The sequence below is a fragment of the Salvelinus alpinus genome, chromosome 25 (assembly GCF_045679555.1).
Source record: "Salvelinus alpinus chromosome 25, SLU_Salpinus.1, whole genome shotgun sequence".
NCBI classification, from domain to species: Eukaryota; Metazoa; Chordata; class Actinopteri; order Salmoniformes; family Salmonidae; genus Salvelinus; species Salvelinus alpinus.
Window position 1 is genome coordinate 10529731 of NC_092110.1, and position 22299 is coordinate 10552029.

Consider the following 22299-nt stretch of genomic DNA (forward strand, 5'->3'; position numbering starts at 1 on the left):
TTTTATCCCAATAGACATAGCTGCTTGAAATGACATCATCATTGCAACAAGTTAACAAGCATGTAATGATGTCATTTCAACCAGATTTGAGTTGTATTTCGTCATTTGAATGTGGATACACGCATTGTTAATTTGTACAGTGGACTGGTAGTGTGAGCAATAAAGAATATCGATTAGGTGCCCATACCTGAGCTGATGTTGTGTGTCCCTGATGTTGGAAGCTTGAGGGTGCTTATGTTGAATGAGACTATCAGCAAGCTCTTTGCAGCTCCGCATCCTATCAAATCCCACGTCCAAACGCTTCAGGAAGGCCTCAAATTTACCATTCAGTAGCTATCATGGGAAACCAAGAACATTTGTTAAAATTTTCATTTTCAATGACAAATGCCACATTTTGGAAGAAATAGGCATTACTCACGCTCACAATCTGGATAATATTTTCCAACTGAACATTTTGGAGATCTGTGCAAATATATATAGACAGTAGTGGTAGATGGTATTTCTCACCACTACATGTTCATAGTCATTTCCGTAGTCCTCAGAGGAGGCTATCTGTCTCTGCTGTGTGATCCAGTCGTCCAGCTCTGAAGACTCCCGTCTGAACTCATGGAGGTGGAGAGCCTCCCTCAGCTTTTGGCCCCTAAGAGAAGGTAGACAACTCCTCTGTTACACTCACCCATAACATATGTCTCCTCGAGGTGCCTGTTGAGGGGGGGGGGGCATCAAACCATGATCTCATGGCATCTTTGTATCAAATGTCATGTGTTTGATTGCTTGAGCACACCTGACTTGGGCTTGGTGTTGCAGCTGGCTCATCTGACTGCTGATGCGGCTGTATGGTCTATTGACCTCGTCCAGGTTCCACTCATGGACGGCTGACTCCACACTATCCCCCAGCTCCTCCACCTGGGCCTCCAGCACCTCCATCTGCCCCTCCACCGCCTGCAGGACACACAACAGAGACAGCAGCATTACACAATCCATGCTCCTCACAGTGCAGCTGCATTAGACACCATGCTCCTCACCGTGCAGCTGCATTAGACACCATGCTCCTCACAGTGCAGCTGCATTAGACACCATGCTCCTCACCGTGCAGCTGCATTAGACACCATGCTCCTCACCGTGCAGCTGCATTAGACACCATGCTCCTCACCGTGCAGCTGCATTAGACAACATGCTCCTCACAGTGCAGCTGCATTAGACACCATGCTCCTCACCGTGCAGCTGCATTAGACACCATGCTCCTCACCGTGCAGCTGCATTAGACACCATGCTCCTCACAGTGCAGCTGCATTAGACACCATGCTCCTCACCGTGCAGCTGCATTAGACACCATGCTCCTCACAGTGCAGCTGCATTAGACACCATGCTCCTCACAGTGCAGCTGCATTAGACACCATGCTCCTCACAGTGCAGCTGCATTAGACACCATGCTCCTCACCGTGCAGCTGCATTAGACACCATGCTCCTCACAGTGCAGCTGCATTAGACACCATGCTCCTCAAGGTGCAGATGCATTAGACACCATGCTCCTCAAGGTGCAGATGCATTAACCAACTCCTCTGATTATCACAGCATACTATTGGATAAAGCCATCTGCTGAATGGCCAAACAGCTATATCCAAACAACAGAACTGTTGACAGTGACGTATAGTTTGAATACAGCCAGTCAAACACAAGAGAACAGGAGAATGGGGTTACAGTACCTGATGTTGCTTGATAAGGCTCTGGGTGGCTAGATCGTTCTTGCCATACTCATCAGTGCTGACCAAAGCTAGAGTCTCAGAGAGACGGGTTTCCAGCTCCGCACAGTCAAGCAAGATCTAGGAGCAAACGAGTACAGTGATGGAGGTATAATGATTATTGTCCTTCAGAGGTACAGTCTAAAAGAAATGTGAGATAATGTCTAGATGCTTTTTATAGTGGAGATCGTGATTATAAATTGCCTGGCTGGACTGATGAGACAGTGGATTGCACAGTCAGATGGAACAGAGTAAATAGGTATTTTAACGTCACAGATTTAGCCGGTGGTAACTTGTGAAATAGACACCGGCTGGAATGCAGTTTTAACCAATCACCATTCAGGATTAGAATCACCTGTTGTATAATCATGAATAAAACCTCTTTGGATCCATCACAATCAGGATTCTGCTTTCCTGTTGGCCCTACCTGTTCTCTAGTGATGGCCCTGTTCAGGTGGATGGCCCTCTTGTCACAGGCTGCCTCTAGCTCCTCCCACTCTGTGGCCAGGTGTGTATTCCTCTGCTGGACTTCCTCTCCATCATATTGGCTGGACTTCTCCAAGCTCTGCCCCTTCTCCAGGATCCGGTTCAAGTGTTTACGGTGAGCGTTCACTTCTGCCTGCAGCTCCTGATCACAGAACACACATTTGATTTTTGTCAGGGACGATGCACAACACATATATTGCACTAGCTTTAACTCATTTACATCTGTCCACCCTGGGCAGGAAACAAACTAACCAAAAAGACTGGATGAGAGTCACTCTGGATAAGAAGCAACAAAATGACTAGATATAAAATGTAAATCAAACTTTGTCATTATTTTCTTGTTACCAGACTGATACCTTATGTTTCTGCATGAGGTTGATAGCCCCTGCCAGGGACTTGTCATAGTTGGTGGAGCCAGTGGATGGGTAGTGTTCGGTTATCCAGGAGAGTTCTATGTCTACATCATGATAGAAGCCAAACAGAGCCACGGACGCCTCCAGCTGGGCCCTGCGACGATCCAGAGGCTTCTGCAGCGACTTGAACCTGCATACAGAGATGATGTCTCAAAAATATCCACACTGATTATGAACAGGGGACAGATGTTTTTTCAGACCATGTTAACCTGAACAGGAAAAACTCTGGGCCCTAGATAGAGAACTAGGTTAGCTAATTCAATGCATTATTGAATCAATCAATAAATGGATCAATCAATGGATCGATCAGTGGATTGCTTTACTGCTACTAATTACAGATCATATTAATCAGTCCTTACTACTTACAGCTTCATGTACGTATCTGTCTCCTGAAGGATCCTCTGGGAGTCAAAGTGGTTAGTGGCCAGGTGCTTGGCCCGGGTCACGATGGTGTTGATCTTGTCAGCCAGTTCCTGGGCCTCGGCCTCTAGCTGCTGGTGCTCCTTCAACAGCTGGCGGCTGGAGCGAAGGTCGTGACCTTTGGCTGCGTTCTGCAACATCCTCTGGATGGCGTCGATCTTCAGCTTGGCATCCTGGGAACAATGTGATTACAATTTACCTTGTTCTCAGGTTCAATTGCTACCTCATATAGACAGCGAGAGAGAGCTGGCTGGTGGACGAGACCAAATTATGATAGGCATCATAAGCATCATCAACACATTTCAATTTATGGTAAAGAAATAACTAGGTATATACTGAAAAATCACTTTGTAAAATAGTAATAACCTATGATTGACCTATTTGTTTTATACCAGTGGAAACAGTACCATAAAATGAAGTGTGCTACCCACATTTATCTACAGCATCCTTTCACACAAATCGATAGGAAAACTAGATCCAGGTAGGTAGTGTAGAGGTTGTTAGTGTAGACTGAGGTTGTTAGTGTGTTACCTGTAGTTCCAGGTAGTGTAGAGGTTGTTAGTGTAGACTGAGGTTGTTAGTGTGTTACCTGTAGTTCCAGGTAGTGTAGAGGTTGTTAGGTTGTTAGTGTGTTACCTGTAGTTCCAGGTAGTGTAGAGGTTGTTAGGTTGTTAGTGTGTTACCTGTAGTTCCAGGTAGTGTAGAGGTTGTTAGGTTGTTAGTGTGTTACCTGTAGTTCCAGGTAGTGTAGACTGAGGTTGTTAGTGTGTTACCTGTAGTTCCAGGTATTGTAGACTGAGGTTGTTAGTGTGTTACCTGTAGTTCCAGGTAGTGTAGACTGAGGTTGTTAGTGTGTTACCTGTAGTTCCAGGTAGTGTAGACTGAGGTTGTTAGTGTGTTACCTGTAGTTCCAGGTAGTGTAGACTGAGGTTGTTAGTGTGTTACCTGTAGTTCCAGGTAGTGTAGACTGAGGTTGTTAGTGTGTTACCTGTAGTTCCAGGTAGTGTAGACTGAGGTTGTTAGTGTGTTACCTGTAGTTCCAGGTAGTGTAGACTGAGGTTGTTAGTGTGTTACCTGTAGTTCCAGGTAGTGTAGACTGAGGTTGTTAGTGTGTTACCTGTAGTTCCAGGTAGTGTAGACTGAGGTTGTTAGTGTGTTACCTGTAGTTCCAGGTAGTGTAGACTGAGGTTGTTAGTGTGTTACCTGCAGTAGCTCCATGAGCTGCTCCTGCTGTCCGGCCTGTCTCAGCTTGTCTCCTCTCTCAGTCATCTTCCCCTGGAGCCTGACCCAGCGACTGTTAACCTGGGTAGACTTCCTCCTGATGTTCTGGCTCTCGTAATGCTCCTCCGACAGCATCTCCTCTCCCAACTGATGGAACCAGACAACCGGTTAACTTACAGTACAATAGAGCAGTACAGTAACAGTAGCATTTGCTCCCCAAACGAATGGAAAGCGATTAGGCTTACCGTACAATATTTAACCGTACAGTAGGAAGCCTTCATCCTAAAGCTTTGGCTCTGGTAGTGCTCATCCACAAGCATCTCCTCCCCCAACTGGTTTAGTGGTCTAGTTTTACTGAATGTTTGTCAAGTTTACTATCACGTTGGTTGAAACTTTCCATCTGTATCACCAATAGCATTATTAAGAAGTGGGAGCAACAAACAGTGAACAGACTTTTTTTTCTTCTTTATAGTGCTTTTTTTGTTGTAGTTTCGCCACGATTCGAACAGATGAGAGAAGGTGTTATTATGAGCCATTAGGTATAGAAAGGATAGAATGGTGAAAGCCCTGTGATACCTGTGTGAGTCTGTCTAGCCACACTTGGTTAGCTTGCATCTCTTTCTCAGCCGCTTCATGTCTCTTCAGCTTGCGGAGGATATTGGTAGGGTCCCGGTATGACTCGTCTTCAGCTATCTTGAACTTCTCCTCCATCCACAACAGCATTTCTTCAGCATCTCTCTGGAACTCCTGATGACAAACACATAAGAAATGTTCAAGCACTTAACTGACACTGTAAAAGGAACACAAAATGTGGGTTTCTATATCAAGTGTACCTGATACTTATGTGAATCAAGCAGGAGGGTCCGTCTTCGTTTGCAGCTCTCTCCAAGCTTCTTATTGCGCTCTTGAATATTCTGTGACCTCTCCTGTATTCTAAAAAGTAAAAAAAAAAAAAGATTTGATTATTTCAATGTTTTTTTAATAATTTGAACAATACATTGTTCACTGCTACACATTTCCTATACATTTGGGGGAAATGTCTCCAAACTGGTCATCAACATAAGTCTTACTGTTTGGCAGCAAAGTGTCGTTTGTTGACGAGTTCCTTGCTCTTGTCTTGGAAGAGGCTGATCTGTTGGTCCAGAGAATTCAGTAGGCCCTCCAGTTCCTCCTGTCTGCCCAACAGACTGTGGACATTGTCTACAGAGTCCTGAGCACAGAGAGGGAGAGACAAACACACTGGATGAGAACAGAAGTGGTCTTACCTGAACAAACACACATACATACACAAAGACACATCCATCGCCACATACCATAAGGCTAATTATTATATTTCCATTGATTGTATAACAGTGTACAGTATATTTTATCTTACCCCCAGGTCTTTGACCTTCAGCCTGGCCTCATGCCCAGACAGGGCTGCCTCGATACGGTCAGCCTCCTGATTCAGCTTCTGTAGCTCCACCCCCTGTTCCAGCCTCCTGTTCCTACTGCCCCACAGTTTGTCCAGCTTGGTCCACTCCTGGCTCAGTTTTCCCAGCGTCTGCTGGATGTCCTTCACACCTCGGTTTCCCCTTGATTGTTCCTCAAGAGACTTTCCAAGTTTCTCCATGTCTTTCACCCTTTTAGTTAGACGAATACAAGTACATTACAGTGACATTTACAAAAAATGTGTCACACATAGTGCCTTAAAAAAAAGTATTCACCCCCCAACACGTTTACCATATTTTGTTGTCTCAGATTGTTTCACAACTGATCCACAAAGCCTAGAGCACCATGTCAAATAAAAATAAAAATTCCAAAAGCTTTCAACAATGTCCTAAAAATGAAAAACAGAAATGATCAGATTAAAAAGGTATTCATACCCTTTGTAATTGCAAGTCTAAATTTGCTCAGGTGTAATATATTACCACAACAAGTCACACAATGTGTTGATGGACTCCACCTGTGTAAGAAATTAGTGGATCACCTGCTTTAAATGAATCTGTGAGGATAAATACTGCTCTCTCAGTATGGTCCCAAAGTATGGTGGAGACTTTCAAAAGAAAGAGACTAAAGTGGACTTTTTTGGCCTGAACGCTAAGCGGTATGTGTGGCACAAGTCAAACACTGCACACCAGCCAGGTAACACCATCCCCACCGTAAAGTATGGTGGTGGAAGCGTCATGTTATTGGGATGCTTTTCAGCAGCAGGGACTGGCAATATTGTCAGGAGTGATGGGAGGATGAATGGCGCACAATACAGAGACATACTAGATAAAAATCTGCGCCCCTCTACCACAACAATCAAACTGCAGAAGAAGTTGGTCTTTCAACATGACAATGATCCAAAACACAGTGCTCCATCACTGTGTGCAAAGTTAAGAGACTTGTGTGTGTCTCAGAGGTTATAAGAGAGAGCTTTCAATTTTGTGCAGATATGGGTTATACATTTTAATAAATAATAATAAATTATAAATATAGTTGATTTATTTATTGTCCTATCATGATGGAACGGTCTCCAACCCTATACCCTAGACACCGATCTGAACGACCCATACACTAAGGAGAAGTCCTAATCTGTTTTATGGGCCAACTGTAAGTAGCCGATAGGCAGCCAAAACAGAAAGATAAATGCGATCAGAGGCCTACTAAAGCATCACCACCCCTTCAAGATTCTGAGCCTGCCTGGCAAAGCCCCCTGATGGGTTAGCATAATATACAAGGAATTTCTCAAAGCTGTTAATGAGAACCTTGATGACCTTGTACCTAGCCGTTGGGGATTCCAGTGGGGTGCCCCCACCCAGGTAGTGGCAGTGCTGGCAACACTACCTGCAGTAACCCATAGGGAGTGGGTCACACTCAGATAATTAGAGAGTGGGAAAAGTATTGTGGCCCTGGTGGCATGGAATTATCAAAGGTCTGACTGCTCAGAGATACTTGGGGAAATGGTCACAACGGGGGAACAGCATGTGTGTGTTTCAGGGGAAGGGGGTGTACCTGAGCTCCATCAGCTAGGACTTGACATTGGAAACAAATAATTTTCTTCTGAAACTTGTCAGACTATTCTTGTTCTGAGAAATGAAGGCTATTCCATGCGAGAAATTGCCAAGAAACGGAAGATCTCGTACAGCGCTGTGTACTACTCCCTTCACAGAAGAGCGCAAACTGGCTCATTGAAGAATACGTATTCTTCGGATGGGAAGGATTTACTTCAGACGCCCGACAAGGCCCTCATCGCCGTCATTTGCAGGAGAAAGAGATGGAGATATCGGGGACAAAGCTCTGGGTACCTTGTAAGGATCCTACACCGAGCGGGTAATCTCCCTTTACCATCGGTCTTATTAGCCAACATACAATCAATGGAAAATAAAATAGACGAACTACGATCGCGTATTTCCTACCAACGGGACATTAAAACTGTAATATCTTATGTTTCTCCGAGTCATGGCTGAACGACGACATGAATAACATACAGCTGGCAGGTTTTAAGCTTTTTCAGCAGGATAGAACAGCGGCCTCTGGTAAGACAAGGGGTGGTGGTCTATGTATATTTGTAAACAACAGCCGGTACACAAAATCTAATGAAGTCTCAAGGTTTTGCTCGCCTGAGGTAGAGTATCTCATGATACGTTGTAGACCACACTATTTACCAAGAGAGTTATCTATATTCTTCGTAGCTGTCTATTTACCACCACAAACCAATGCTGGTACTAAGACCGCACTTAATGAGCTGTATACGGCCATAAGCAAACAGGAAAACGCTCATCCAGAGGCGGCTCTCCTCATTTCTACCAGCGTGTTAAATGTGCAACCAGAAGGAAAAAAACTCTGGAACACCTTTACTCCACACACAGAGATGCGTATAAAGCTCTCCCTCGCCCTCCATTTGGCAAATCTGACCATAATTCTATCCTCCTGATTCCTGCTTACAAGCAAAAACTAAAGCAGAAAGCACCAGTGACTCGGTCAATAAGAAAGTGGTCAGATGAATCAGATGCTAAGCTACAGAACTATTTTTCTAGACTAGAATATGTTCAGGGATTCCTCCGATGGCATTGAGGAGTACACCACAAAGCTTATAAGAAATCCCACTATGCCCTCCAACGAACCATCAAGCAGGCAAAGCTTCAATACAGGACTAAGATTGACTACACCGGCTCCGATGCTCGTCGGATGTGGCAGGGCTTGCAAACTATTACAGACTACAAAGGGAAGCACAGCCGCGAGCTGCCCAGTGACACAAGCCTACCAGACGAGCTAAATTATTTCTATGCTCACTTTGAGGCAAGTAACACTGAAACATGCATGAGAGCATCAGCTGTTCTGGACGACTGTGTGATCACACTCTCCGTAGCCAATGTGAGTAAGACCTTTAAACAGGTCAACATCCACAAGGCCGCAGGGCCAGACGGATTACCAGGACGTGTACTCCGAGCATGCGCTGACCAACTGGCAAGTGTCTCCACTGACATTTTCAACCTGTCCCTAATTGAATCTGTAATATTCACGCAGACCACCATAGTCCCTGTGCCAAAGAACACTAAGGTAACCTGCTTAAATGACTACCGACCCGTAGCACTCACGTCTGTAGCCATGAAGTGCTTTGAAAGGCTGGTCATGGCTCACATCAACACCATTATCCGAGAAACCCTAGACCCACTTCAATTTGCATACCGCCCTAACAGATCCACAGATGATGCAATCTCTATTGCACTTAACACTGCCCTTTCCCACCTGGACAAAAAGAAAACCTATGTGAGAATGCTATTCATTGACTACAGCTCAGCGTTGAACACCATAGTGCCCTCAAAGCTCATCACTAAGCTAAGGACCCTGGGACTAAACACCTCCCTCTGCAACTGGATCCTGAACTTCCTGATGGGTCACCTCCAGGAGGTAAGGGTAGGTAACAACACATCCGACACGCTGATCCTCAACACCGGGGCCCCTCAGGGGTGCGTGCTCAGTTCCCTCCTGTACTCCCTGATCGCTCATGACTGCATGGCCAGGAACGACTCCAACACCATCATCAAGTTTTCCGATGACACAACAGTGGTAGGCCTGATCACAGACAACGATGAGACAGCCTATAGGGAGGTGGTCAGAGACCTGGCCGTGTAGTGCAAGGACAACAACCTCGCCCTCAACGTGATCAAGAAAAAGGAGATGATTGTGGACTACAGGAAAAGGAGGACCGAGCACACCCTCATTCTCATCGACGAGGCTGTAGTGGAGCAGGTTGAGAGCCTCAAGTTCCTTGGTGTCCACATCACCAACAAACTATCATGGTCCAAACACACTAAGACAGTCGTGAAGAGGGCACGACAAAACGTATTCCCCCAGGAGACTGAAAAGATTTGGCATGGGTCCTCAGATTCTCAAAAGGTTTTACAGCTGCACCATCAAGAGCATCCTGACTGGTTGCATCACTGCCTGGTATGGCAACTGCTCGGGCTCCGAGCACAAGGCACTACAGAGGGTAGTGGTACGGCCAAACTTCCTGCCATGCAGGACCTCAGTACCAGGCGATGTCAGAGGAAGGCCCTAAAAATTGTCAAAGACACCAGCCAGCGTAGTCATAGACTGTTCTCTCTGCTAATGCACGGCAAGCGGTACCGTAGCGCCAAGTCTAGGTTCAATTGGCTTCTTAACAGCTTCTACCCCCAAGTCATGACTCCTGAACAGCTAATCAAAGGACTAACCAGACCCTTATTTTATGCTGCTGCTACTCTCTAGTTATTATCTATGCATAGTCACTTTAACTCTACCTACATGTACCTATTACCTCAATTACTTCGACTAACCGGTGCCCCCGCACATTGACTCTGTACCGGTATCCCCTGTATATAGCTTCACTATTTTACTGCGTCTGTTTAATTATTTGTTACTTAGATTTTTTATTTTAAATTTTTTACTTCTTAATTAAAGCATTGTTGTGTAAGGGCTTGTAAGTAAGCATTTCACTGTAAGGTCTACACCTGTTGTATTCGGTGCATGTGACAAATACAATTTGATTTGAAAACCCATCGAGCGCTTTATTTGAAACTGACTCTCATGAGGATCACTACAGGAAAGGAAGACCCAGAGTTACCTCTGCTGCAGAGGATAAGTTCATTAGAGTTAACTGCACCTCAAATGGACACCAATAATAAGAAGAGACTTGCTTGGGCCAAGTAACACGAGCAATGGACATTAGACCAGTGGAAATCTGTCCTTTGGTCTGATGAGTCCAAATTTGAGATTTTGGGTTCCAACCGGTGTGTCTTTGTAAGACGCAGAGTATGTAGGTGAACGGATGATCTCCGCATGTGTGGTTCCCACCATGAAGCATGGAGGAGGAGGTGTGATGGTGTGGGGGTGCTCTGCTGGTGACACTGTCAGTGATTTATTTAGAATTCAAGGCACACTTAACCAGCATGGCTACCACAGCATTCTGCAGCGATATACACCATCCCATCTGGTTTGCACTTAGTGGGACTATCATTTATTTTTCAACAGGACAATGATCCAACACACCTCCAGGCTGTGTAAGGGCTTTTTGACCAAGAAGGAGAGTGATGGAGTGCTGCATCAGATGACCTGGCCTCCACAATCACCCGACCTCAACCCAATTGCGATGGTTTGGGATGAGTTGGACCACAGAGTGAAGGAAAAGCAGCCACAAATACTCAGCATATGTGCGAAGCTGGTTGATAGAATGCCAAGAGTGTGCAAAGCTGTCATCAAGGCAAAGGGTGGCTACTTTGAAGAATCTCAGATATAAAATATATTTTGATTTGTTTAACAGTTTTTTGGTTACTACAAGATTCCATATGTGTTATTTCATAGTTTTGATGTATTCCCTATTATTCTACAATGTAGAAAAGAGTTACATTTTTTTATAAAAAAAATTATTAAAAAAACTTGAATGAGTAGGTGTCCAAACTTTTGACTGGTTCTGTGTGTTTTGATAACTATATATAATACAGATCGAGGTGAGGGCCTGGGAAATGCTTTTGGCGGTTGATCTGCCTTTGTTCTGTGTGCTCTTTTCGAAAGATGGGTCTCTCGGGGGCCCTGGAATCCGGGGGGGCAGGGGTGGTCTGCTGGTCAATGGGATGACAACCCAACTTCGGATGGGGGGAGGGAAACTCAAAGAGACTTAAAAACTGCCAGAGGTGGTTCAACCAAGTACTGAGCCAGAGGGATGAATACTTATAAAATGATGACATTTCAGTTTTTTAATTGTATTATTTTATTGTTTAGTATTTTCTGTATGGGGTTTTGGGGCTGGGGGACTACTTGAAGAAGAGCTTGTGGCAGGCTGAATACTTTTTCAGGGCACTGTATGTTTTCCCAGCGTCATGAGTCATGAATATGTCTGTAAGAAACTAAATAAAGGACAGTACAAAAAAAACACTGTGTATGCTTTCCTATTGTCTCATCACAAACTATCCTTCTCCTACTAAATTACCTTAGAAACACTGCTTACCTGAGAAATAGTTGCACTGAATACATCATCAGATACCTCCATGTCCCAGCATGCAGCACATAACATATTATTATAATCAGAAGTAAACTTTCCAGAAAGGAAAGAAACCAAAATTCTGTTTCACCTCTCCCTTTGCGCGTCGATCTCTATCCTCAGATCCTGGTTGTCATTCAGGAGGTTCTGAGCGGAGGTCACGTCCGAGGCTGTGTCGTCCTCCAGTAGGCGGTCCTGGGCGGCCCCGGCCCACAGCAGCAGGTCCCTGGTCTCCTGCTGAAACAGCTGCAGCCGCTTGGCCTCCTCCAGAAGCCTCTGTCTCTCTGATGCCTGGCCCTTCACCTGCTCCAGCAGAGCCTCCAGGCCCCGCACCTCCTCCATGATGGCTGCGGCCTCTGCTGGGCTGCAGTCCTGCTTCCTGGTTCACACACATATGTAGAACGTGGATGAATGGATGGATGAATAACTAACTAGCATTACATTCAAAACCATCAACAGTAACAGTATAAGGTCTTGGACTAGTGGTGGTTGTCTGACACATATAGAGGTTTACAATTGTGCCTTACATTTTAGCCACACTCTTGAGGTATGATATCTTCCTCTCCAGGGCCTGTATGTCTCTTTGTGCCTGAGCCTGGGCCCTCTCTTCAGTGTCCAGGGCTGTGGAGGTAGTACCCACACCATCCACAGTGTCCAGCTGGGTGAACTGCTCCATGAGCTGGGCCCGGGCCTCCTCACAGCTCTGGAGGAAGGATTGCACATCCGCCGTGCTCAGCAGCTCATGGCCCTTCTCATCCTTCAGCTTCTGCATGCGCTCCCACCTAGCAAGAACAACAAAATCATCAACAACATCAGTAACAACAATAACAACATGGACAGCTCTCTTCAATGATTAAACATTGTGTGTGCGTCTCAGTAAAACACAGTGCATTTTCTGTACGTAATAAACATTTCTGTGAACAACAGACAATAAAGAACTATCTAATCTGAAAAACTGTGTTGATCATGTTATTCTTAGTAGATGTCGGCAGTACTATTACAAAATCGTTTTCTGCTAGTCCACCTACCTGCGTGTGACTTGTCCTTGCTTGGCCTGTATCTCTCTGTGTTTACTGTGTCTGCTCTTCACTAGCTCCTCCCCAAGTCTGGTGATGTCATCGAGCTGCCCCTTCCCACTTGCCAGCTCGGTCAGAAAGTTCTGGAACATGGGGAGTTCATGAGAAGGGGAGTTCCAACTCTTATATCAAGTAAATAATAGCACTAGAGACAAACGCTGATGTACTGCTAATTATTTTGTTGTGTGTGTGTTATGAATGTGTTAGGAAGTCCTTATGTAGGTGGCCTTCAAATAAATTGCTACGGAATAATCTCAGTGATGAGGCTGGTTTGTTACCTCATATTTGGCCTGCACCACACCCACGTTGTCAGAGTTAGGACTGAAGGTGTTAAGGATGTTCTCCTTGTCCTCCATCCAGGACTCAAACTCCTCACAGGTGTTGTAGAAGCGGTGCAACCGAACCGTCTCCTCCAGAGTTTTCCTCCTGGACTGTATGGTGGAGAAATCAGACACAAATACACAATTTGGGTGCCAGTATGTGACAACTTACACGTGTGCTACAGGATGATCACTCTGGGTCCTATTCTCTGTCCTGGGCGCTGCCACTACATCATCAAAGATGTCTTCACAAAGATGTCAAAGCATAAAACAAAAGGTAGTGTTATAACTTAGATAACTTAGATGTAGTGTAATGATTTGTATTGCTATACTGCTTATGTGATGCAATGGGAAACCATTTTTCACCCCAAAAATGAAGATGAAAATCTGAATCCCCAGGTCTTATTTCTCACATTAGCCAGGTTGTGCAGGGTGTTGAAGTCCCGGTCTAGACTGCTCTGGGTGCTCTCTATGGTTTCTCTCTGGTAATGTGGATCAGGAATCGAAGAGGACTGGATCTCAGCGGTCCCCCGGCGCATGGAACGTCTGCGACGCGCCCGGTTCACCCTCTTAGTGGGGCTTTCAGTAACCCCATTGGTGGATGGAGGTGGTGTAGAGGGAGTGTTCTATTTCAAATGGAAAATTATGAAGTTTAAACTGTGTAGTCCAGGGGTATTCAAATCTTACCTTACAAGGTCCGGAGTACTGCTGGTGTTATGTTCTAACTGATAATTAATTTCACACACCTGGTGTCCCAGGTCTAAATCAGTCCCTGACTAGAGGGGAATAATACAGGGGGGAAAAAAACAGTGGAACTGGTTTTGAGGTCCAGACTTGAATTTGAGGGGTGTAGATTGTTGATCTCCACCTGGGATTATGCGGTTCAGTTAATGAGTTAATGTAGGCACACAATTATACTTGCGATGAATCAAATGGGTAAAGTGCCACAAAGCTCTTTACTAGGCCATAGAGACAGCTAATAGTGAGCCTTACTGTAGATGATGGGAGCTCTGTGAGGTACGTCTTTGGCACCAGCTGTTCGTTGCCTTTGCTGTCCCTCACTAGAAACATATCCTCATTGTCTCTGTTGAGGATAGTCACAATTTCTCCACGGTCCCACACCGTCACACCTGGTAAATAGAGACTATTTACCTTAGAAACTGGACTAAGCCTATTGGTGGAAAAGTAACATGAAAAACATTTCACAATAAATGTTCTACAATTTGTTTCTATAAATAATCCATATTCTATTGAAGTTGAGAATCTGTACCTCTTGTGTATTTAAACCTGATCTTGGCATTAGCCTCCTGTGTATGGGTCTGGGTAGACCACACTCTCGCAGGTGTGGTCAATCCCTCCTCGTCACCAGAGGAATCACTGTACTGGGGCATCTTGTTCTGCTGGGCCTCAGCCTGCGGAAAAATATGAAAGTCCTCAGCAACTCTTGGAAGTCAATGGGGGTGGATTTGAATAATAAGCTACTTCTTTATTATTAAAACCAATGTGTTTGAGGATGTATTCATGATACAATGACATTTAAAGACTGTGGTGTAGTTACAGTGTCTTCAGAAAGTATTCACACCCCTTTACTTTTTCCACATTTTGTTGTTACAAAGCGGGATTAAAATGGATTTAATTGTCATTTTGTTTGTCAACGATCTTCACAAAATACTCTAATGTCAAAGTGGAAGAAAACTTCTAAAATTAGTAAAACATTTTTATTTTATTTTATTTTTAATAAAAGGGACCTTACAAATACAGTATTGTATGTGTGGGGTACAGAGACTATGCAACTTATTATGTGACTTGTTAAGCACATTTTAAGTCCTGAATTAATTAGTCTTGCCATAACAAAGTGGTTGGATATTTATTGACTCACATTTCAGCTTTTCATTTTTAATTAATTTGTAAAAATGTCAAAACATAATTCCACTTTGACATTATGGGGTATTGTGTGTATGCCAGTGAAAGAAAATCTATATTTAATCAATTTTAAGTTCAGGCTGTAACACAACACAATTAGGAAAAAGTCAAGGTGTGTGAATACTTTCTGAAGGCACTGTGATTGATGGGGAACTTACTGTGAGCGGGGTCAGCTGGGAGGCTCCCTTGGCCTGTTCTCCCAAGCGTTTCACCTCCACGACGTACGCTCCCATCTCCTTTTCCAGCCGTAGGTGGCGCTGCAGCAGGGCGCTGGTGGAGGACTCATCCTTCCCATAATCCTCGCTGATCAGGAGGGGCTTCCTGTCGCTCAGCCACGAGTTGGCCTCGGTCACATCAGCAAAGTACTGAAGAGGAAAATAACAGATAATAAATAATATAATACAATTTAAACAAAACTTTCCCTGACCAAGATGGCTGTCCTGTAGTTTTGTTGCCAGGATGCTAATATCCAATCTAGTATTCTATCTAATTCTGTGGAAAGGAGAATATCACATGCCAGAGTCTGGCGTAGTGGTTAGCCCCCCAGACACCGAAACACATATACCCCTAGTGACGTGGGTACAAATCCCGTCTCAGTCCTTCCTCACTGTCTCCCTCTGTATCTGCCTCCCCTCTACATTCCAACTATCACGGTCTATAAAATAAATAGAGAATGTCAATGAACTAGCTATGGTAGCTTTCTCCAGCCTATTACGTACATACTCCTAAATGTAATTCCTCTGTTAAACCATCTATTTCTCTGACTTTTATTTCTGCATTGTTTTAATGGTTGTAACCTGTTTGATAACGATGGCTGCATGCAGTCTGTTTTTGCGATTGACCACATCCTCCTTCAGGTGCTCCCACTGTTTCTTCAGCGTCCGGACCGACTTCTGGATGTCCTCCTCACTGGGGTGTTTCCCTCTGCACATCTCCTGACCTCTACTCACGACCCCTGAGCACAGAGACTCATGAGACTGCACCTCGGCTTCAAGAACCTGCCAAAACAGCGATGGGTCAACAAACACATTAAAGTGAGGGTTTGGTTCACATTATAACATTACGTATTTTCATTTGTTTAAATGCTAGTGTATTTAGATAGGCTTATGCCAAAGTATTTATCATGCCATGGGTTTAAGTTTATAATGACTGCTATGTAAGCTTAATTAAACTTGAAGTTGAATAATCACTGTTTGTGTGACTGAAGAAGGCCTGACCCAAATAGCACCCTGTTCCCTATATAGTGCACTACTTGGATGAGGGCCCTGGTCAAAAGTAGTGCACTATAGGGAATAGGGTGTCATTTGTGATGCAACCAAGGTCTGACCTTGTGTTTCTGAATTGCCAGCTGGATCTGGCTGAGATCTCTGCCCAGACTGGCAGACTGAAGGGGAAGCCACCTCTCATAGATCCACGCCTCCACCTCCTCACAGTCGTGGAAAAACTCAAACAGCTTCAACTGGCCCTCCAGCATTTTCCTCCTGTTGATTCATTAAGACAATAACCAACATAATAAACTGGGTGGTTTGAGCCTTAAATGCTGCTGATTGGCTGACAGCCGTGGTATATCAGACCGTATACCACAGGTAAGACCAAACATTTATTTGTAATGCTCTAATTACGTTGGTAACCAGTTTATAATACCAATAAGGCACCTTGGGGGTTTGTGGTGTATGGCCAATATACGGCTAACAGGTTGACTACACCGCTCGTGTCATGTGCGGGAGCGTTGCAAAATAAATGTAGAAGTCTATATTATTCAATTATTGCACCCACACTGCTCGCGCGGCCAACAAGCGTCTGCGTTGCCAAGGGCTATAATAGAAGTCAGTTCTATTTCTGACGCAGATCACGCTGCAAGTCCTGCCTCTCCCATCTCCTCATTGGTTTATAGAAGCAGGTACCCACGTGCCATCTCCTCATTGGTTACACCCACGTGGGTGACTGAAAGACGAACGAGGCCAGTGGCAGTAATGCACCTAATTTATGAATGTTGCCAATCGCAATATAGTCAAGAGAAGTAAAAGCCCGGAAGGAGGAGAGATGACTAGAAACGATTCGGGTGACCGTTTTATTTGTGGATTAATTGGTGCAGTAGAGGACCTTGTGCATTTCAGATAAAATAACAACTCAATGTTTATATCCCAGGACAAATTAGCAAGCAACAACAAGTAAGCTAAATAGGACAAATTAGCTAGCAAGTGCAAACTAGCTAGCTAAATTGCCAAAAATGTTTAATGCTTTTCGACCTGTTTAATATAATTGGTTCAGAGTTTGTTTTAATATTTTAACCTGCGTGTCGAGATCGTGTTTGGTGTGCGGGGACAACATACATTTATGCACGATAGAGCGGCCCTTAAGCCGTTGTATATATGCCATATACCACACCCCCTCAGGCCTTATTACTTAAGTACATAACGGGTGGGTCTAATCCTGAATGCTGATTGGTTAGAAGCGCATTCCAGCCTATTCCACAAGTAAACCACTGGCTAAATCTATGAAGTTAAAATACTTATTTACTCTGTTCCACCTGACTGTGCAATCCACTGTCTCATCAGCCCAGGCAGGGAAGTTATAAATTTGATCTCCACTCTAAAATGGATCTCGACATTATCTAGATTATTTTAGACTAACATTTAGTTTTCAACAGTGGAGATTTGTATAAATCTTGCTGTCTGTCTCCCTGACATTTGCAACATTGTTTCAATATTCAAATTCGATCTCCAACTGTCCCATGGTAATTAACCTGTATGGGTAGGGGTCAGGACGAGAGATAAGCGTTTCTCAGCCAGTCGAAATCATGAATCAGCTGGCATCATTTTTATGGATAAATACAAATCAATTGAAAAGAGGTAACAAAACGAAGTGTAGCTAGTTTGCAGTCTTTCCAGCTTCAGTTTGAAGTTATTGTGTTAGCTGTGTTGTTGGCTAGCTCCTCTGAACAATAGTGTCCTGACAAGAGTGCCTCTTTAGCTCATTGTTATGCATGTATCCAAATAAATGTCACTAGAAAACAGCTTAAACAAATGCAGCTACTGTTGTTATTCTGTCTGCACTGTTTGATGTGAATGTAAGTTAGCCGTGGTTGGCTAGCTAGCAAGCAAGGGATAAGAACGTTGCAAGCCATTTTATCAATGGAACATTTAGATCAAACGACTAGGTCGCGTCCATAGATACAGAATAAAAAGACCGAGTCGCGTCTCTGGCAACCGAACCAATAGAACGAACGAACGAATAGCCGGCTTGGGTAGCAACCCTAGATTTGTTTAGGGACTATCTTGTGGAAGGATTAAATCATATCTAAAATTAACGAAAATACGTCAATCATTATTTGAATATGTTGGTTACCCGTTGTATAAAAATGATAATGCGCTCGAAACCAATGTTTGGCGGATATATTGGCACGGTTTGCCAGTGTTGTGCCGAAAATCTCCCCCGTTAGAATCCCCCCTTCTAATTTCCTTAATTTTGTGCCAAGAGTCAAATGCTTTCTGTGACACACATCAGAGTCAAATACTTTATATAGAACAAACTTCACATCAGGATAGGCAACCGAAATTAATAATTAATGTGTGTTATATTAAACATCGAGGGAGAAAAATCAGAGTGTAAACCACTCTGTAACAAACACACCATGAAAGCCGTTTCTCACACAAATATTGTCATTGCTAAGGTACAACCATTGTCATTGCTAAGGTATACTTAAAATAGTTGTATAAATAAACCTGGGGTTTGCCATTATCTACAATGTATTAAATGTGGGCCTAAGTTGTTGTGTGTGTGTGCTCACCTGTTCTTACTAAGCCCCACCAGAGAGTTGTACTGAGCATTGAGTGATTTGACCCTGGTCTGGATCTGCTGTGCAACTCGTTGTGTCCCCTTTAAGGCACTGTTACTGATGGCACTCAGAGTCTCTCCATGAGCAGAGATCTGGGTTTCCAGCAGGTCCTGTTTCTGAAGCAAGGCCTCCACCTCCGGGAGCTGCTTCCCAATGTCAGAGGACCCTGCTAAAACCTACATTAAGTATGAAAATTGAAGGATGAAGCATTAAGCGTAATACTGTTATACATTATACTGTGTTGTTTGCTGTCCATTAGTTGTGTACCTGTAGATCTCTGAGCTCCTGGGCAACCAGTTCGATGTCCCTGAGGACACTCAGTGTGTTCACAATGTCCCCCAGCTGCTCTCTCTTCTGCTGCAACTGAACCAGGATGTCTTTCCAGCGCTTTGTGATGCTCACCTCTCTGAAACGACGGACGGAAAACACCAGTGCAGATATGCTTCCTACATGCTCTCTGTTTCTATTCAATCATGTAGGCTTTATTTCATTTTTGATGAATTATTTGGACCAATGGGAAACAAACATACTGATTGTTTGGGTATTTACTAAGTATTTACATTCGCTGTCTTACAGCACGGAATCTTACTGTACCTCCGGATGACTTGGAACTTGCTGTGGTAGTTTAGTTATAAGCCTTGCCTCCAGATTACTTAGGCCAGCGTTTCCCAAACTCGGTCCTGGGGACCCCAAGGGGTGCATGTTTTGGTTTTTGCCCTAGCACTACACAGCTGATTCAAATAATCAAAGCTTGATGAAATAACTGTGTAGTGCGAGGGCAAAAACCTAAACATGCACCCCTGAGGGTCCCCAGGACCGAGTTTGGGAAACCCTGACTTAGGCCTTGCCGTGATAGTCATACCTCTGGATGACTTGGAACTTGCTGTGGTAATTGACCCTTACCTCTGGATGACTTGAGTCTTGCTGTGGTCATTTAGTTCTAAGCCTTACCTCCAGGTGACTTTGATTTATTAGGATCCCCATTAGCCAACGCCAATGGCAACTGCTAATCTCCAGGTGACTTGGTCCTTACCGTGGTAATTTAGTTCTAAGCCTTACCTCCGGATGACTTGGGCCTTGCTGTGGTAGTTCCCCTTCTCGATGACAGCTGCCATGTCGCTGAGGGCTCTGAAGCGAGGCTCCCTAGCCAGGGTGTCTGTCCCCAGGGCCTCCAGTCTCCGGGCTGCAGCCTGGGCCTCCTCCAGGCTGTTTAACCCCCTCAGGTCCTGTCTGCTGATCAGCTGGGCTGTGTCCTCCAGATAGCCCTCCCTCAGCCCTGCCTGAATGGATGGAATTGAATTTTAGTCAGTGTCATAACCCATTATAAGTGTACTATAAGGCATTATAAAGGATGTTATAGAGCATTATATGCATGTGCTTCATAGAAAGTGTAACCAAAGACCAAGACATGCAAGCATTATTATTAAATAAAACACTTATTTCCAAAGTGGTCCTCAATGATAAATCAAATAACACCTAATAATAAAAAACAATAAGTTACAAAACAAAAAAACATTACCTTCCTGCCAAACTTCTGGGCCAGCTGCTCCAGTTGCTCCAGCCTTAGCAGCGACCTCTGGAGGGCGTCCTCTCTCTCATGCTCCGCCCGCTCCAGTAAGGCCCAGTTCTTCTCGATGTCCCCCAGGGTCTTTCCTTCTGGGGGAACATAGGCCCACTGGTTGTTGGCTATGAGCTTGGTGCGCAGGCTGAACAAGTTTTCCTCGATGGCCCCTCGCTCCTGGTACTTGGGGGGTTTCTCCACGGTGCGGTAGGTCTTGAAGGAGGCCACCAGCTGCTGCATGTCCCTCAGGGAGTTGGGAAAGGAGCGATCGTTGAGCTCCACCACTTTGGTCTTGATCCACCGCAGGAGGTCAGACACCATTCTCTCATACAGGATCTTCTGATCATCTAGCTCCTTCAGGAGACCCACGATCTGGAAGAAGAAGAGAGGGAGTTATTAAACAAACGAATCAGAAAGATACACATGAAACATACAGTAGAACCTCCTATAGATAATGAAAACATATTGAAATAAAGTTCATATCATTTTATTCAATCTGAAGGCTAGAGGGGGCACTTTGCATTCTGCATAATTTAGAGTTTGTGGCTGCTTGGGAGCAATCAGTCATTCTTTATTCTCTATTCAATGATGTCAAACAATGTTTACTACATACACTGCAGTTGCAAAGGGTTAAGGTTGATTTAATTTAATTGACAAAAAAAAAAAAAAATCATACTTAAGGGCGCTCGCCTGTGACCCCGCCACATACAATTTAAGAAAAATCATCAAGGATAACACAATAAAGCTTAAAATCTTATTTCCATTGTGGTCCTTTTGAAGAGGGAAGGTGGAAGGGGAAATGCAACTAAGTTAAGTGGCAATAGTAGTGGCAACAGACAATGACAGACCAAATTGTTGTTTGATTCATAACATCAGATAATTTGTACAATTCCCTTTCCTAATAAACAACTACGGACAGGTACATCTCCCTTGTCTCACACACCATTAATATATAAAACAATCAATCCCTAATATATTCAAGACGATCACAATATGATAAACAACAGGCACCAAAAGGCTATCCCGGGCATTTTCCTTCTCAGCCACGTACTATAATCTTACGACACACTTTTGAGACATGCTACTATTTAATAATTTTTTTTCCAGTGAGAACTTGAAACTACCTATGGAGGTAATACATTTCACATTTTTCAGAAGATTATTCCAAAGGCAGGCAGCTGAGTATAAAAAAAGTTTCTTTCCCCATACCACTTTCAAAGCGGGAATGGTCAAGATGGTTAACTGCTGGAAGTTTAAGAATAATCCTAATTTGTTCTGAGATGTCTGTAATTTATTTAGTATTATCTTGGGGGCACTATTGTACCAGGAAGAGCACGCATAGTCAAAGTGGCATTGAACAAGAGCCCCTGCCAATGTCCCCAATGCATTCTTATCCAGATATTTGGAGGTTCTAGCCAGGAACCTAATTTTATGGTTCACTTTGGCGATAACATTTTGTGCCATGCTCTCCCTGTCAGAAGGCTATCTAGCACACATCCAAGGTACTTAACAGAGTATTTTGACTACTATGTCACCTACTACCACCTTAAAATCAGGGGATTTTCCTCAGTTTCACTTTGGACCCGAACAAGATGGACTCTGTTTATCCAAGGTGAAGTGACAGTTTATTGTCATATAGCCATTTACTGACATTCAGAAGTTCAGCACTGAGGGTTTTCTCAACCACATGTTTCTCTTTGTGGGAAACCAGTAGTGCAGAAGGCTAGATCTCTAAGCCAAACTAAGTCCAGGCACACCTTGCTCACTACACCAGTAGATACACACTACACCGGTGGGCTACATACACACGCAC

At 44.1% G+C, this 22299-nt stretch overlaps 1 protein-coding gene across 1 annotated transcript in view; it reads right to left on the minus strand.

Moving 5' to 3' along the window:
* The window catches only part of sptbn5 (spectrin, beta, non-erythrocytic 5), a 57833-nt gene that overhangs the window by 25851 nt on the left and 9683 nt on the right, over positions 1–22299 (minus strand). Inside the window, exons 6-31 of the mRNA XM_071365024.1 lie at positions 20445–20858; positions 19985–20205; positions 19193–19331; positions 18878–19101; positions 16415–16568; positions 15885–16085; positions 15246–15452; positions 14435–14576; positions 14158–14294; positions 13578–13790; positions 13123–13275; positions 12797–12927; positions 12296–12550; positions 11860–12147; positions 5658–5904; positions 5353–5492; positions 5116–5215; positions 4859–5029; positions 4265–4429; positions 3008–3234; positions 2585–2771; positions 2170–2370; positions 1707–1823; positions 785–942; positions 508–640; positions 188–333 (exon numbers count right to left, since the gene is read on the minus strand). Of these exons, the coding sequence (XP_071221125.1) occupies positions 188–333; positions 508–640; positions 785–942; positions 1707–1823; positions 2170–2370; positions 2585–2771; positions 3008–3234; positions 4265–4429; positions 4859–5029; positions 5116–5215; positions 5353–5492; positions 5658–5904; positions 11860–12147; positions 12296–12550; positions 12797–12927; positions 13123–13275; positions 13578–13790; positions 14158–14294; positions 14435–14576; positions 15246–15452; positions 15885–16085; positions 16415–16568; positions 18878–19101; positions 19193–19331; positions 19985–20205; positions 20445–20858 (4871 nt within the window). The remainder of the gene's footprint in view (positions 1–187; positions 334–507; positions 641–784; positions 943–1706; positions 1824–2169; positions 2371–2584; positions 2772–3007; positions 3235–4264; positions 4430–4858; positions 5030–5115; positions 5216–5352; positions 5493–5657; positions 5905–11859; positions 12148–12295; positions 12551–12796; positions 12928–13122; positions 13276–13577; positions 13791–14157; positions 14295–14434; positions 14577–15245; positions 15453–15884; positions 16086–16414; positions 16569–18877; positions 19102–19192; positions 19332–19984; positions 20206–20444; positions 20859–22299) is intronic.